The 17,158-nt window shown below is 29.2% G+C and overlaps 1 protein-coding gene across 1 annotated transcript; it reads left to right on the top strand.

Annotated features, from left to right (window-relative positions):
* The first annotated feature begins 9,898 nt into the window (after positions 1-9,898).
* On the top strand, positions 9,899-16,154 carry LOC145011956 (beta-galactosidase 3-like). Its single transcript, XM_078970743.1, has 18 exons — positions 9,899-10,394; positions 10,478-10,573; positions 10,663-10,775; positions 10,896-10,962; positions 11,058-11,150; positions 11,552-11,695; positions 11,808-11,896; positions 12,338-12,443; positions 12,530-12,617; positions 12,787-12,905; positions 13,016-13,177; positions 13,263-13,441; positions 13,659-13,759; positions 14,143-14,252; positions 14,477-14,587; positions 14,788-15,104; positions 15,198-15,534; positions 15,796-16,154. Exons 1-18 carry the CDS (start codon positions 10,230-10,232, stop codon positions 15,907-15,909), a joined length of 2,511 nt encoding a protein of 836 aa, XP_078826869.1. The 5' UTR covers positions 9,899-10,229; the 3' UTR covers positions 15,910-16,154.
* The last annotated feature ends 1,004 nt before the right edge of the window (positions 16,155-17,158 follow it).

Genomic DNA, 17,158 nt, shown 5'->3' with positions numbered 1-17,158 from the left:
GTCATTTTACTTATCATTCATCATATCAGAAAAATAGGATTTTCTAGAGGAACGGGCAAACTTTTCTAAAAAGAACTTTCAACATACTTTGCATCACTAAAATACTTACGAACGTACCAGCTTAAATGTTGATCTACTCTTTCAAAATAACATGTATTCTCATGAAACTAGTAGACAGGTATGCACTCTGGGATTCAGAAGATGGAGCATAGTAGATTCAAGTCTTGTTTTGTTATTTGCTTTTGGATTCAATCTTTTGTGAATCACTACTTTGTAAACACTTTATTATTAATACAATGGTTGTTTGTCACTATGATTACTATGATACATGTGTTGTGATACTAAACATGACGTCCTCTGCCCTCGAACGTTTCCGCTGTTCCGGTTTGGGGGTGTGACATAGTTGCTCTTTTTGCTAGATCTAATTGCTAATTGTAACTGGAAATGCGTAGGTTCCTTTTTTCTTTTTTGGTAGTGTGATATGTATAGGATAAGCAAGTATTTAAATTTCTTCTTGTTGACATGACGATATTGTGTTATTTCAAACACTAATGAAATTGGATTCAAACAGTGGCCTCTTTGGGATGATTAAATTCAAATTTCAATTCAATGTATGTAGGAATGATGTTATTCACATTTCACAGTTTTGGTTGTGTTTTATGTTTCATTTCCTGTAGCTTCATTGAGAGTTTGTTTTTGGGATAATGCGGAGAATTTAGAGCTGTAACATTTCTATTAGTCAAGAATGGGGAAGTCTTCTGTAAAGTGGATCAAGACTGTGTTTTTTGGGAAGAAGTCATCAAAATTTAATCTCTCAAAAGTAAGAAAAATGTTACCTTTTGTACATCACTTATCTATTCTCTTAGTATGTGATCCTGACATCATATAATTTTTGTAGGATGCTACTTCAAAAATAACATTATCCATCACTAGTAAAACACCATCAAACAATTTTGGTGTTGATTCAATGATCATCTCAAGTCCAGTGCGTCCTAGAGTAGATGATGAGTTTGATAAATGATAATGCAAATAGGAGCACAACAACCATGGTACATTAATATTATTATTATAATCTTTTTATTTAAAAAAATACAAAATCTTTCCAAACATTCTAATATTTATATTATTTTTTGGACATAAACTAATTATATAGTGCACTAATAATCACCATCTACTTCTTTAGTATTCTATTTTTGAATTTGTGTTTTGGAATTCAACAAATCTCATATCGTTATAGAAAAAAATCACAAATAATTCACATATGATTCACACGTAAATCATAAGTGAATTACATATGAATTACATGTGATTTACATGTAAATAACATGTAATTCACATGTAAATCACAAGTGAATCACATGTGAATCACAAGTGATTCACATTTGAATCACAAGTGATTCACATTTGAATCACAAGTGATTCACATATAAATCACAAGTGATTCACATGTAAATCACAAGTGATTCACATATGAATCACATGTAATTCACATATAAAATCAAATGTAAATCACAAATGAATCTCAAATGACTTACATATGAATCACAAGTGATTCACATATGAATTACATATGATTCACATGTAGATCACAAGTGAATTACATAAGAATTATATGTGATTCACATGTAAATAACATGTAACTCACATATGATTTATATGTGATTCACATGTAATTCACATATGAATCACATGTAAATCTTATATGATATATGCATGTGCATTTTTGTGAGTGCTCTTGCATTAATTGATTTTTTTTAAATTTTCTTTTAGATTTTGAAGAATTTGTGGAAAATATTGAAGATGTGAAAAGTAATAAATTTACGAAAATATGAAAATCTTGATATGACGAAATGATAACATTGTGAATCTTTATAGCATTTTTTATTTTTTATATTTTATTTTGTATTGAATAAAATACTTCTACTATTATTATTATAGACTGATTAATAAAAATGAAATTTTTTATGATTTATTTACGAATATTATAGTATAAGAAACATGCATATATTCATTTGAAAAAAATATAATTATATGCACTTAAAATGTTATTTTTTTTTTTTTTGTTAAAAAAATTAGAGTTTTTTTTTTTAAAAAAAATATTCAAGTTTTTTTTTATATAAACTAACTGATTTTTAAAAATTATATTTTAAAAAAGTGCAGCTTTATTAAAAAGAAATTGCAGTTTTTTTTTGAAAAAGTTGCACTTTTTTGAAAAAAAATTTAGTATTTTAGAAAAAATGCAGTTTTTTTTTAAAAAATTACAGTTTTTTTTTTTTAAATTACTGTTTTATTAAAAATTTTGCAGTTTTTTAAATATTGTTTTTTCTTTTAAATTACTATTTTATTAAAAATTTTGCAGTTTTTTTAAATACAGTTTTTTTCTTTCAAAAAAATTGCAGTTTTTTTTTTGAAAACTACAGTTTTAAAAAAAAAATCAAATTTTTTAAAAATTTATGCTTTCTAAAAAAGTTTAAAAAATCTGCAGTTTAAAATAAAAACGATTTTTTTTTATTTTTTATAAAAAAATCCAAAATTTTGTTTTATAATATTAATTTGAGAACTTTTTATTAATATTTCCAATAATACAAAAAATTAAGTGGGATTGGTATGATAACGATCATACCCTTAATGATTTGATTTTGATTAAACACTCCACCTTTAATCCTTAAATTCTCACGAAATTATAAGTTCTTAACCGATCTTAACCCCCCCCCCCCCCCCCCCCCCCCACACACACACACACACACATACATATATATATATATATATATATATATATATATATATATATATATATATATATATGTGTGTGTGTGTGTGTGTTTCATGCCCTCATTATAGGAGACGGTTTAATTGTAACAAGATTACAATGTAGTTTCACCTATACATGATTAAGAGTTAGATTTTTATTTGCTTATATTGAGTCGAACTAACCGGTTGTTACAATTTGACCACGACAAGCATTGTCTACATGAAACATGCATATTCGACCGTACTATAAGGAGGATTCATGCAATTTATACTAAAATAATTTAAGAGAATGAGTAAATTACAAAATTTTGTCCCTATATTTTACACCTATATGTTTTAAGTCCAAGGTTTCAAAAACTAATGTGCCTTGTCCCAAAGGTTTCCAAATGTTACACGCAGACTGTTATTGTCTAAAAAAACACCGCTAGAAATGATGAGATTGTCCTTTTTTGTTCTTTTATTACTTTATTTATTTTTTATTAGTATTACAAGGAACAAAACTATAATGTATTCTAAGAGAAATCAGAAAGGGTAGCAAGTCATTCGAGCAAAATATGACCTCTAAAATGGTTGAGCAGTAGCAGTAGAAGTTTACTAAGGATTGCCTAGTTGAGGACATCGGTAATTGTAAGTAATCGTTGGAGAAGGTGAGAGTAAAACGCGATTTTCAAAAGTCCAATCCCAAAACAAGATCCGTTTATAACTCTAATGAATTATCTTGTATTTTTAAATCTACAAAACCATCACCTTATTATTCTACTTATTTAAAAATGTGTATTCTTCTGCTTCTAGAGAAAATGATAGTAAATTTAATAGTAACTGTAAATTTTTACAATTAAAGCTATAACTTATAAGCAATTTTTGAGGTTGTCTTACGTAAAAGTACATAATCTAAACATAAGTCTATGATCTGCTACTAAACTTGTAATTTCGGTAATAGATAAACTATAAACAAAAAACGTTGTGTGCAAACTTTCACGTGGGTATCTTAAATTTTGTTCGACCTTAAAAGTTATTTATTTCAGAAAATAGCATATTAAATTTTAAATTAAAAAAACACAACTTAAGATCCTGTCATTAACTTAATTATCACATTTATGAACCTGTTGACTTGATACCACATTTCGCGAACTTGTAAATTTGTGATCTAAAAAAATTATTTTTTAACACTGAGTTTTATAAAATAAAATTGTGTATTAATTGCTATACGGATTATAAAATATACTACTCTCAACTTATATTATAAAAAAATCCCCCAAATTAAACATCATATGTTATACCATGCCACTTGCATATAAATTCATTCATGTATTTAAAATGTTCACTTCAAAATCTATATATACTTATTAAAAAAAACATAATTCTTTTTACTATATTCATTTGAAATTTCAATTATTTTTCAATTTTTTCTAATAATAATTATAAATTGGTTTATAATCTAAAGTGTAATCATATATAAACTAAATTTAAATATTAAAATAATATCTTTATTTTTACTTATAAAGTTATATATTTAATTTTTAACATATTATGTTTAATTTATTAGTTTTCAAATGTTATTGTATGTAAACCATTACGATTTTAAAGCTACAACTTTTAAACAAAAAAAAACATCATAAATGGTCCCTGTGTTTTCCCAGATTCTAAAGTTTAGTCCCCGTTGTTTAAAAATCTCATAAATGGTCCCCGTGCTTTCAAAACTTTTGACAGATGATCCTTATTGCTAACTCCGTTAAGTTTTATCCGTTAACTGAATGACATTTTAGTCATTTCACACAACAGGGACCATATTTGATCTTTCAGTTATTTTTTTAAAAAAAGAAAAAACTAAATATAATTATTTAATAAATAATCTCTCTCTCTCTCTCTCTCTCTCTCTCCAAGCCACCTCCTCTTTCTCTTTCTTAGCTCATGTCCGACAAGAAAAAAATCGTCCAAACTGCCACCGGTGAAGAATCACTCTCAACCACGGTAAACCACCAAGAAACACCACTGCCAGCACCCATTTTCCCACCTTATACCTCCGACAATTAGCAGCCTAAGCCCCATTTCCCTGTTGCGACCCACTACTGCTCTTCTTCCCTTCACTTTATCGCTGCCAACAACTAGAACAAGACCCACAAAGGGTCGTCGGAAAAGAGAGACTGCTCCTCTCGTTTTGCGACAACCCAGCCATCCACCACACCTTCTGCAACTTCTTTTTCCTTATTTGACCTACAACTTAAACTACGCATACATAAATACAATTAAACTTGAAAACCACCAAATTTACAACAAAATTTGAGTCCAAACACCTTCTGCAACTTCTTTTTCCTTATTTGACCTCCCATGGAGAGTCCAAACTCATATGTGGAGTAACCGGAGCACCAGAATCACAAGACCCCCCACATATAAAGACAACTGAATGAACAATGAGAGATAAACATCCACATACAAATCAATTTATGGTAAAAATGAACACTTACACACTAACTCAAATTGATTTACAGAAACAAAAACAAACATGATTTTAGTTTTTTATTCGAATTTAGGATTCCGATTCTTAAGTTACCATTGAGAATAAAGATCACAAATGATTTCCATTGAGTTTATATTGAGGAAGAAGAACCAGAATGTGCTGGTTGTGATCGGAAAACCGAGATGGGAGGAAGTGGACTTACAAGTACCAGAATCTGAAGATGTGTTCATCCAAGAATCAAATGAGTGCTTGTTCATAATGAAATCGTAGGCAGATCCTAATCGGATGAATTCGAATAGCCCTAGAAATCGTAAGTGGTTCCTGATGAAATTGATGGAGGAGATCGGTCAACCTTCTTCTCCACCACGACACCATAAAATACCTTAAATGGGAGCGTCAAATTAAATGTCCAAAAAATCCAACTGTAAGCGTCACTATGTATCGTAACTTGGTTTCTAGTTTCGATTTGGGTGAACCACGGAGCCATTAGCAGCTGGCCGCAGCGTTTGCAAATGGGTGTTGGAGCTTGGCACCAACGCGTCCATGGCAATGGTTACTGACACGTTGGCGGATCTAGTGGCAAGGTTCGAGGTCTGGTTTTCTAGCCATGGAACCAGGTCGTCGGCGTAGAACTCCATTTGGGATTTTCCGTAGGGGAGGAATGTGGCTTGGTTGACTATTTCCTCAAGAGAGGGAAACAAAGTAGGGGGAAGCAGGCGTCAAAGAGAGAGAGAGAGAGAGAGAGAGAGAGAGAGAGAGTGAGTGAGTGAGTGAGAGAGATAGAGAGAGGGAGAGAGAGAGAGAGATAGAGAGAGGGAGAGAGAGAGAGAGAGAGAGAGAGAGACCCCTTTGTAAATAAGAGAAAAACTTCATAAATGGTCCCTATGGTGTGAAATGACTAAAATGCCCTTCAGTTAACGGATAAAACTTAACGGAGTTAGCAATAAGGACCATCTGTCAAAAGTTTTGAAAGCACATGGGCTATTTATGAGATTTTTAAACCACAGGGACTAAACTTCAGAATCTGGGAAAACACAGGGACCATTTATGATGTTTTTTTCTTTAAACAATTTGGATAAAATACTTAAATTGTTAATTTAAATATAATATTACATGATCAACTTAAATATAAATTTTAGTTCAACATAAACAACCCAAAGAATATTTTGTAAATAGTTAAAAGTGATAAATAATAGTGTCTTTCTAATAATAATTATATGTTGGTTAATAAAGTTAAATAAATATCAAACCTAAAGTGTAATTATAAACAAGCTAAATTTCAATATTAAAATAATATCTTTACTTCTACTTATAAAGTTATGTCTTTAACTTTTAATATATTATAGTTAATTTATTAGATTTAATACGTTGTTATATGTAAATCATTATCAGTTTCAAGTTGCAACATTTTAACAGTTTAGATAAACTACTTAAATTATTAATTTAAATATAACATTGCATGGTCAACTTAAATAAATTTTAATTCCACTTAAAAAAACCCGAAGAATATTTTTGAATACTTAAAAGTGATAAATTTTAGTGTTAAATGCAAAAATTAAATTGTAATATTAATTTAACTAAAATATTATCTAAATATATTTTTATAATCATTAAAAGTTTTCAAATAAGTATCTTAAAATAATATGTAATAACAATAGTTAACAATAACTCTATATAAGTTATTGGGCTAATATCATAAAAATCCTCAAGTTTTCAGGGTTTTGTCGGTTTTGCCCAAAGTTGAATTTTATGTCCGTTTTTACCCTAACATTTTCCAAAAAATGTTCGGTTTTACCCTTTTACCGGTGATAACAGGTTACCATTATATTAGCTTCGCAAAAAAATCCTTAAGTTTATAGTTTTTTACGTTTTTACCCTTAAGTTTATATTTTTTTTTACACTTTTACCCTTTGTATTTTTTTTCATATAATATGTATTCATGCAGAAAATTTATATTTATATACAAAAAAATTTTAATTAAGTATTGTATTTACATTTTTTTTAATGTTATTTCTTCATATATATATATATATATATATATATATATATATATATATATATATATATATATATATATATATGTGTGTGTGTGTGTGTGTGTGTGTGTGTGTGTGGGTTTTTTCATGGATAAACCATTTAAGATGTAAAAAAATGCAAATTAATATGTTTTTAGAACTACAAGTACATATTTTTATGCATTTAAAAATATACATGTCAATAAAAAAAACTTGTTGAATCATAAACATTTTATATAAGTATATAGATATAATCTTAGAAGTGCAAATATGTATTTTGATATATGTTTTTTTTAAGTATAAATATATTTTAGAAGTATGTATACATATTTATATATAATAATGTAAAAATATGTATTTATACTTCTAAAAACTATATCTATAAAACACGTATTCATAATTCTAAAAATAGTATTTATCTTTTTAAATGGTATAACATTGCAAACACACACACACACACAAACAAACAAACACACACACACACACACACACACATATATATATATATATATATATATATATTAAACATTAAAAAATATAAATACAATATTTAATTAAACATTTTTTCGTATATAAATACGATGTTTCTACATGAATACGTATACTATGAAAAAAATACTTAGGGTAAAAGTGTAAAAAAATTATAAACTTAAGGGTAAAAATGCAAAAAAGGGTAAACTTAAGGGTTTTTTTTGCGAATTTAATATAATGGTAATCTGGAAACCTGTTATTACCGGTAAAAGGGTAAAACCGAATATTTTTTCGAAAATATTACGGTAAAAACAGACATAAAATTCAACTTTGGGCAAAACCGACAAAATTCTGTAAACTTGAGAGTTTTTATGACATTAACCCTAAATTATTATATTGTTACCTTTTAAAAACAAAAAACAATGTTCGATGTTTTAAATAATTATAATGATAAAAATTAAAAAAATTAACTTAATAAATTTTAAAAAATTTATTAACAATAACAACAACTATAAATAATATTAAACCATATATATATATATATATATATATATATATATATATATATATATATATATATATATATATATTCATTCATGAGTAACCTTTGAGTAGAGGCCATTCAAATGATTAACATTATATAGTTTTAGATGTGTATATTATTATATAATCCAAAATGAACAATATATTATATCAACTTAGTAAACAAATTATTATATCAAATTTAACAACAACGTTATTGTTATATTTAAGAAAATATATATTTGTAAAGATTTCAACTATAAAGGTGTTTCTGCGTAACGCGCGAGTATTCACCTAGTATACTTATAAATTAAGCATTTTTCCTTTCATCATATTCATTTGAAACTTCCATGACTTTTTATTTTCTTTCTAATAATGATTATAAGTTGGTTAATAAGGTTAAACAATCAAACCTAAAGTATAATCATATATAACCTAAATTTTAATATTAAAATAATATATTTACTTCTATTTAGAAAGTTATGCCTTTAACTTTTAACATATTATACTTAATTTATTAGTTTTAATATGTTGTTGTATGTAAATCATTATCATTTTAAAGCTAGAACTTTTGAACTGTTTGGATAAATAGATAAATTGTTAATTTAAATATAAAACTACATGGTCAACTTAAATATAAATTTTAGTTCAACTTAAACAACTTAAAGAAATTTTTATAAAGAGTTAAAAGTGATAAATTGTAATGTCTTTCTAATAATATTTATAAGTTGGTTAATAAGCTTAAATAAATATCAAACTTAAAGTGTAATCATAAATAAACTAAATTTCAATATTAAAATAATATATTTACTTCTAATTATAAGTATGTCTTTAACTTTTAACATATTATACTTAATTTATTAGATTTAATATGTTGTACGATAAACTATTATCAGTTTAAAGCTACAATTTTTGAACAGTTTGGATAAAATATTTAAATTATTAATTTAAATATAACAGTCAACTTAAATATAAATTTCAGTTCCATTTAAAAAACAAAAAAAAAAAAATTGTGAATACTTAAAAGTGATAAATTATAGTACTAAATGCAAAAACGAAATTGCAATCTCAATTTAACTAAAATATTTCCTACAGTTATTTTTTTAATTATTAAAATTTTCAAATAAGTAGCTTAAAATAAGTTATAATAATAATAATTAAAAATAACTTTATATAAATGATTATATTCTTACCTTATAAACAAAAAACAATATTTAATGTTTTAAATAATTATAATGATAAAAATTAAAACGTTAAGCAAATAAATTTTAAAAAATTAATTAACAATAACAACTATAAATAACATTAACCTATATATTACATCTAATTTTATTCTTGAGTAACTCATAGATACAGATCATTCAAACGATTGAGATTATGCTGTTTTAATATAATTCAAAACAATTAATATATTATATCAACTTATTATATTAAATTTAACAAGAACTTTATTATTAAATTTAAAATATCATATATATATATATATATATATATATATATATTTGTAAATATTTCAAAACATATAGGTTTTAAGGCTACTAAAGCATTTTTCCATAAATACAAATTACGCTTGTATATTCTTTCCCGCATATTTATAACTTCACATTTTCTTTTAATAGTTCAAAACATATCATAAATGAAATCTATTTATCTACCTACTATGGACGAGGATGAGTTATAGTCACCGATAGTATTCAATATCTCTTTCAAAAATAGAAATCCACCATATGTTTTTGGCTGGTTGCCTGCCACCTTCCCCCACCCTGCACACCGTCATCAATAAACAGTGTGTCAAAGAGTAAGATTACAGCAACACAACCTTGGAGTCAGCGACAATGTTCCAAGAATCACTCTGATCAGTTTGCATTTACATTTACATGTTTCCACTCCATTACAAGTGTATTCTTCTCTGTCATCTCCACCGCTTCCGCCACCCTTCATTCAAATAAACCGCCATCTCCGCCATATGTTTTAGAGACACACACACACACACACCAAAAGCTTCGACGACAATGGAGGGCATCTCTGTTTACAAGCTTTTAGCTTTCTTCCTAATCTTTACACACCTGCATCTGATTAAGAGTACAGTGACATATGATCAGAGATCTTTAATCATCAATGGCCAAAGGAAAATCCTCATTTCTGGCTCCATACATTACCCCAGAAGCACCCCTGAAGTAATTCTTCTTATACTCTTTTTGCTTATAAACTGAATTTTCTTTGTAATTTGTGTTCGTGTTCTTGATGTGTCATGCTGCAGATGTGGGAAGATCTTGTAATTAAAGCGAAAAATGGGGGATTAGATGTCATTGATACTTATGTGTTTTGGAATGTTCACGAGCCTTCCCCTGGTATTGTAAGTTCTGTAAACAGAGGTCTTTTCTCCATTAAAGCGTGTGGTGTTGTTCATTTCAAATTTTGCTGAAAGTTTTCTTCTTTTTTCAGTATGATTTCAGTGGAAGATATGATCTTGTGAGGTTTATAAAAACAATAGCAAGAAATGGACTTTATGTGAATTTACGCATTGGACCTTATGTTTGTGCTGAATGGAATTTCGGGTACTTTAAATTTTCTCAAGATCCACCTTTCGTGGTGTCTTGTTTCTAGCGCCTTTTGTTTTTACAGTTTCTTGATGTTTGACTTTTCAAGTTTCAATCTTTTGTTGACTTTCTGTGTAGGGGTTTTCCTGTATGGTTAAAATATGTTCCTGGTATCAGCTTCAGGACAGATAACGAACCATTTAAGGTTTTATTTTTTCTCATTCTGAGTTTTCATGGAGGAATATTGTTGAATGACAAATATAACCCTGACTTTGTGGCTTATTTACTTGATGTTAATAGGCAGCCATGCAAGGATTCACACAGAAAATAGTTGGGATGCTGAAGGCTGAAAACCTGTTTGAATCACAGGGAGGTCCAATCATCCTCTCACAGGTTCTAAGTGGTTTTATTTACCTTTCCTTTATTTCAATTAGGGTTAAATGCAAGAAACATCAACATACTTTTTCATTTATTTATTTAGTATAGCATCATACTTTAATTTCTTTCTATTACAACATTCCATTATCAAAAAAAAAAATTCCTATCATGACACTGTACTTTGAAATATCTTCCAATAATGACATCGCTATTGTTAGTTAGCTTTTTCAAAGTAAAGTGTGTAACAGTTAGCTTTTCGGTAACACTAAGAAATGAAAGTAGGATGTTATAACAAAAGAATAAACAGAATTACATTTATTTCTTGTATCTAGCTCTAACATTTATCTATCATTGTTATAAAAAACACCAAAAAACATGTCATTTTGTTATATTGTTTCCTTATCGATTTTAACTAGATTGAAAACGAGTATGGTGCACAAGGGAAGTCAATTGGAGCAGCTGGAAAAGCATACATAAATTGGGTTGCAAAAATGGCAGTTGAACTAAACACTGGAGTCCCATGGTCCATGTGCAAGGAAGATGATGCACCCGATCCTGTGGTCAGTTTTCGCGACACTTTTTCTTATTTTATTTTTATAAAGACTTCCTTCATACTATACACATGAATGCAACGGATTCTATTGTGAGACTTTACATATGAATTCATGACAGATAAACACATGCAACGGATTCTATTGTGACACTTTTACTCCTAATAAACCTTACAAGCCAGCAATATGGACGGAAGCTTGGAGTGGCTGGTAAATTGTTATATCTTCTTCGATTAAATACAATAAATAGCAAAATACCTTCATTCATTTGTTTTTATAGCATCGTACTTTCATTTCTTACTATTACAACATTGTACTTCAAAAAATATATATCCGTTAAATCAATGTCATTCAAATACAAAAAAAAAAAATTCACTGTCTATTAATTATAGATTTTACGAAGAAAAAAAAATTAAAGGTACGATTCTGTAGTTGACTAATTGAGTATGATATTTTTTAAACTAGAAGGCCTTAATAAGAAAAAAGAATTTGAAGGTACAATGCTGTAATCAAAAGAAATGAAAGTAGCATGCTGAAAAAAAAGTTGTATAAAAGGAATTTACATTTAAAACCCTTTATTCTTCTACAACTTTTGGATTAAATTTCTTGTAAATATTATATAAATGGTTATATTCTTGCTTTGTTATTAAGGTTTACAGAATTTGGTGCACCGATTGAGCAGCGACCAGTACCTGATTTAGCATTTGCTGTGGCACGTTTTGTACAGAAAGGCGGATCATTTTTCAATTATTACATGGTTAGTAAATTTTCTGATAACAAAATACATTTCTTTAAACATTTTCTTTCATTTTTTTATTGAATTACTGTTTAAATTTGTGACAGTATCATGGAGGAACAAATTTTGGACGCACAAGTGGAGGACCTTTTATCACCACAAGCTATGACTATGATGCTCCCATCGACGAATATGGTGAGAAACATAAAAGGGTTAAATGCAAGAAATAGCTACAAACTTTCATTGATTTGTTTATTGTAATGCCTTAATGAGAAATAAATCAAAAGGACTCTATAATACACATATAAATTAAAAGTATGTTGCTACTCTGTGTAAATCGATCTAACTATGAATGATTTTTCAGGATTAATCAGAGAACCTAAATATGGCCATTTAACCGAGCTTCACAGGGCCATTAAGCTTTGCGAACCAGCTTTTTTTTCTTCAGATGCTAAAAATATTTCTCTAGGACAAAGGCAAAATGTTAGTTTTCTATAACCCATTTTACATTTATCTCAGATAGTTTGTTACACGTATATGTCATTAAGCATTTTATTAATAATTGTTAAGTTAGTTAACTTGTGTACATTCAGGCATACGTGTATGAAGGAAACGGAAATTGTGCAGCATTCCTCTCGAATTTTGAAACGGAATTCGCTGTTAGAGTTGTGTTTAGGAATCACCATTATAAATTGCCACCTTGGTCCATTAGTATTCTCCCCGATTGCAAAAATGTTGTGTTTAATACTGCAAAGGTAATAATTTTTGTTGGAAATAAAAAGCAAAAAAAAAAAAAAAGATTCTATTTGAACTTATTTCGATAATATCTTGTTTTTCAAGATTGGAACTCAAACTTCACGGATGAAAATGGTGCGGACGGGTTCTAGCTTAGAGTCATGGGAAACTTACCATGAAGATATTTCTACACTGGCAAGTGGGCCCTCTTTGACTTCAGTTGGACTCATGGAACAAATAAATATCACTAGAGATTCAACTGATTACTTATGGTACTCGACTAGGTATTTATTTCAAACTCTTGTCGTTTTAGAATATTTTTTAACTTTTGCTAAATGCAAGAAATAGCAATGAACTTCCATTTATTTGTGTAACTTCCATTTCTTTATGTTACAAACATTGTACTTTCAATCTTTTTCTTATTAAGAACTGTACTTTCAACTTTTTTTTATTAGAATATCATAATCTGAAAAATCTATTGTATTTGGATGGCATTGCTAGCATCGATACCAGATTATCAGAGACAGGTCCTCGTAAAGCCACTCTAACGGTTCAATCTAGAGGCCACGGAGTTCACATTTTCGTGAACGGACGGCTTTCAGGTATTTCAATGCAGCGTACTTTCATTTATTTTTGTAATATAGCATCCTACTTTTATTTCTTCCTATTACAACTTATTAATTCCAATTATTTTCTTAATAAGGCATTGTACTTTGAAAACCTACCCAACTATAACTTCTTATTTTCAAACGTTTTCTTATTCGAATTTCAGTCTATACTTCAAAATTTACCCAATTTATAGCCATGAAAAGTGTTTGTATTTAGAAGACATTGCTTGAATTGGGTAGATTTTTAAGTACTATCTTGTAATTAACAATAAGAAATGAAACTATGATGCTATAATAAATATAAGAAACAAATCAATAAAAGTACATTGTCATTTCTTTCATTTAATTAACACTAAATTACATGTACATATATGTAGGGTCGGCGTATGGGTCCCGGGAGACCACTAGATTTACTGTTAGAGCACCCGTTGAACTCCAAGGCGGAACGAATATAATCTCACTGCTTAGCATTGCTGCAGGACTACCAGTAAGTTGTTATATGAGCATTATTAAATTGAAATTTTTATAAATAATGTCAATGATTTTTTGCTATTTATAAAGAGTTACCGGTTCTATCAAAAACTTCTCCAAGTATATGAAGAGTTTTGATCTACTTTGAAGTTGAAAGCTATCTCATTTGATCTAAATACTCAAACTGTAACTTCCCTTTGACACTTGATAGTTTATTCAAATTGTTTCTTTTTGTTCAAGAATGTTGGAACACATTTTGAATCAAGGGATACAGGAATCCTGGGACCCGTTTCTCTCAATGGACTTGACCAAGGAACGATCGACTTATCAAGAGGGACTTGGACTTACAAGGTAAAGTGTTGTTTCCTTTTGACTTAATGAACTTAAGGGGGCATGACTTATTTCAGTAACATATATATGAGTGTTTTCATTTGACTAAATAAAGAAAGAAAGACTTGACTTAGAATCTTAGGAAATGAGACTTTTCCATTAAGTCCTAACATTTTCCCGTGTAATTTTCTAAGCATCATTGACACAAATCCTTAAAACAGGTTGGGTTAAACGGGGAGACGATGAATTTGAATTCACCAAATGGCATCTCGTTTGTAGACTGGAGTCGAGTTTCATTAGTCAACCCACATCAGCAGCCATTGAAATGGTACAAGGCTTATTTTGATGCACCTGAAGGCAACGAGCCATTGGCTTTGGATATGAAGAGTATGATTAGAGGTCAGGTATGGATCAATGGTCAAAGCATCGGAAGATATTGGACCAAGCATGCAAATGGAAAGTGTGGCTCTTGCAAGTATACTGGAGCTTTCAGACCCGGAAAATGTCAAGTGGGCTGCACTGTACCAACCCAGCGATGGTAAATAACACCATATAAGAAAAATGTGTCGCTAATCTGTCACTATAAATACATTGAGTGACGAATTTCTAAGACTTCATCTGTTTTTGTCAGGTATCATGTACCTCGATCATGGTTAAAACCGAGGCAAAATCTACTGGTGTTATTTGAAGAAGTTGGTGGGAATATATCGAAGATATCTCTGGTGAAAAGAAGTCAGGTGAATGTTTGTTCTTCTACATTTGAGCACCACCCTGTCATCTCCAACTACCAAACCGAGAGCTCAGGTGAAACCACTATGCTTCATGACACAAAGGTCCGCCTGCAGTGTGGGCTTGGCCAATCCATAGCTTCAATCAAGTTTGCAAGCTTTGGGACTCCTTTTGGAAGTTGTGGAAGTTTTCAACAGGGCATGTGTCATGCACCCAACTCTCTTGAGCTCATAGAGAAGGTGAGATTTTTATATATATATATATATATATATATATATATATATATATATATATATATATATATATATATATATATATATATATATATATATATATATATATATATATATATATATATATATATATAAATGACGTTTCACAATTGAATCTGTAGCCAAATATCAGAATTTCTAGTAGTGCTTTTTGAACATTCTTTTGGTGCTTGATACCTGAATGTTTTTTAATATGTTATATTCTCTAATGCTTTGCTTTTTCAACAGTCATGTGTTGGCCAGGAGAGTTGTGAGGTGATGGCTTCAAACAATTATTTTGCGACGGATCCGTGTCCTAATGTCTTGAAGAGGTTATTGATTGAAGCTGTTTGTTCTATCTAACCGAACTATATAGGTTAGATTGACCTATATAGTTCAAAAACCTAGATGATAGGATTTCATTTAAGGATTTAGAAACTAAGTTTTGGTGAAGAAAGCAATAAGAAGAAATAATATTTTGGAGATTGGACACCATGAATAAAGTGGTTTTGTGTATACCGGAGTGATAAATGTGTACATGATATGCTATACAAATGTAAAAATTATGGTGCTAGATGTTATATGAGGGAGATAGATAGTTGATTTGATGAGATGGATTTACCCGTTGTTAGAAAATTAGGTGTTTCGATTGTTTGAATTCACTGAGAGTCATGATGCACTTTCAGATTGAAATATTTCGATGTATCTGAAATATTTCGATGGTACAATCAAAAGTTCAATCGGATAAAACTCACTGTTTGAGGAATAGAGAATGAAAGAAGTTATTATCTTTTGTGTACCATATTCAAATAACCAAAAACAGGATATTAGCCACCGTATGAAAACTGACGAAAACTGCATATAGCAGTTTCATAACCATCACAAAACTGTCACTAAACCGGGTTCAAAATCAGGGTCAAAAACCAAGCTTGAAAATTCGGATTTTCATGTATTTTCCATAAAACAATATTAATCCAGGGTTCTGCCTCTTGGACCCTGACAGGGTAGCCTCCCCTTAAACCCTACTAGGTTGCCCCTAGACCCTCGTGGTTTAGGGGCGAAATTACCAGTATTTTTTCAAATCATAATAAACTCAAACAAGTGCGGAGTGTGTATTCTACACCACCCTTAGCTGTTAAAAAATTATTAAGATTACATTGGTTAAAAAATTCATACCATTACATTTAAATAATACTGGTGATTTGTCATTACATTTAAATAATATTGGTGATACAAATCACCAACATCCAAAAGTATATGGGAACACAAAAGGTAATGACAAGTTTTCCTTGTAGTTTTATATTTTGTTGTACAGTTGACTTTTGATATAGATTGTTACGACTGTTATTTTGATGAAATAAACAGATATAACAACCAAAGAATGTGTAGACATACGAACCACGTTAACACCTAGTGTAACACTTATCACAAAATATCATGCTGAAGTTCATCCTAATATCTAAAACTAAACCTCATCAGCTATTACCATCTAACCAGAAAACAGTTACATACTTCATTATCTAATCTATATCGAAAAGTAGATCAAAGTCAATGTGCATCATCAAAAATTCTTGAAAATGCCAAAAGAGTAATATGATATCTATTTGATGTA

This window comes from Lactuca saligna, chromosome 1 (assembly GCF_052625555.1).
Source record: "Lactuca saligna cultivar CGN05327 chromosome 1, ASM5262555v1, whole genome shotgun sequence".
NCBI classification, from domain to species: domain Eukaryota; kingdom Viridiplantae; phylum Streptophyta; class Magnoliopsida; order Asterales; family Asteraceae; genus Lactuca; species Lactuca saligna.
This window is presented reverse-complemented; position numbering and strand designations above follow the sequence as displayed.

Excerpts from the sequence above, each read along its gene's own strand:
- LOC145011956 (XM_078970743.1), top strand. The coding sequence starts at position 10,230 with ATGGAGGGCATCTCTGTTTACAAGCTTTTAGCTTTCTTCCTAATCTTT. Across the intron at positions 11,151-11,551 it reads GTCCAATCATCCTCTCACAG|ATTGAAAACGAGTATGGTGC; the intron begins GTTCTAAGTGGT and ends GATTTTAACTAG. Across the intron at positions 11,696-11,807 it reads ATGATGCACCCGATCCTGTG|ATAAACACATGCAACGGATT; the intron begins GTCAGTTTTCGC and ends AATTCATGACAG.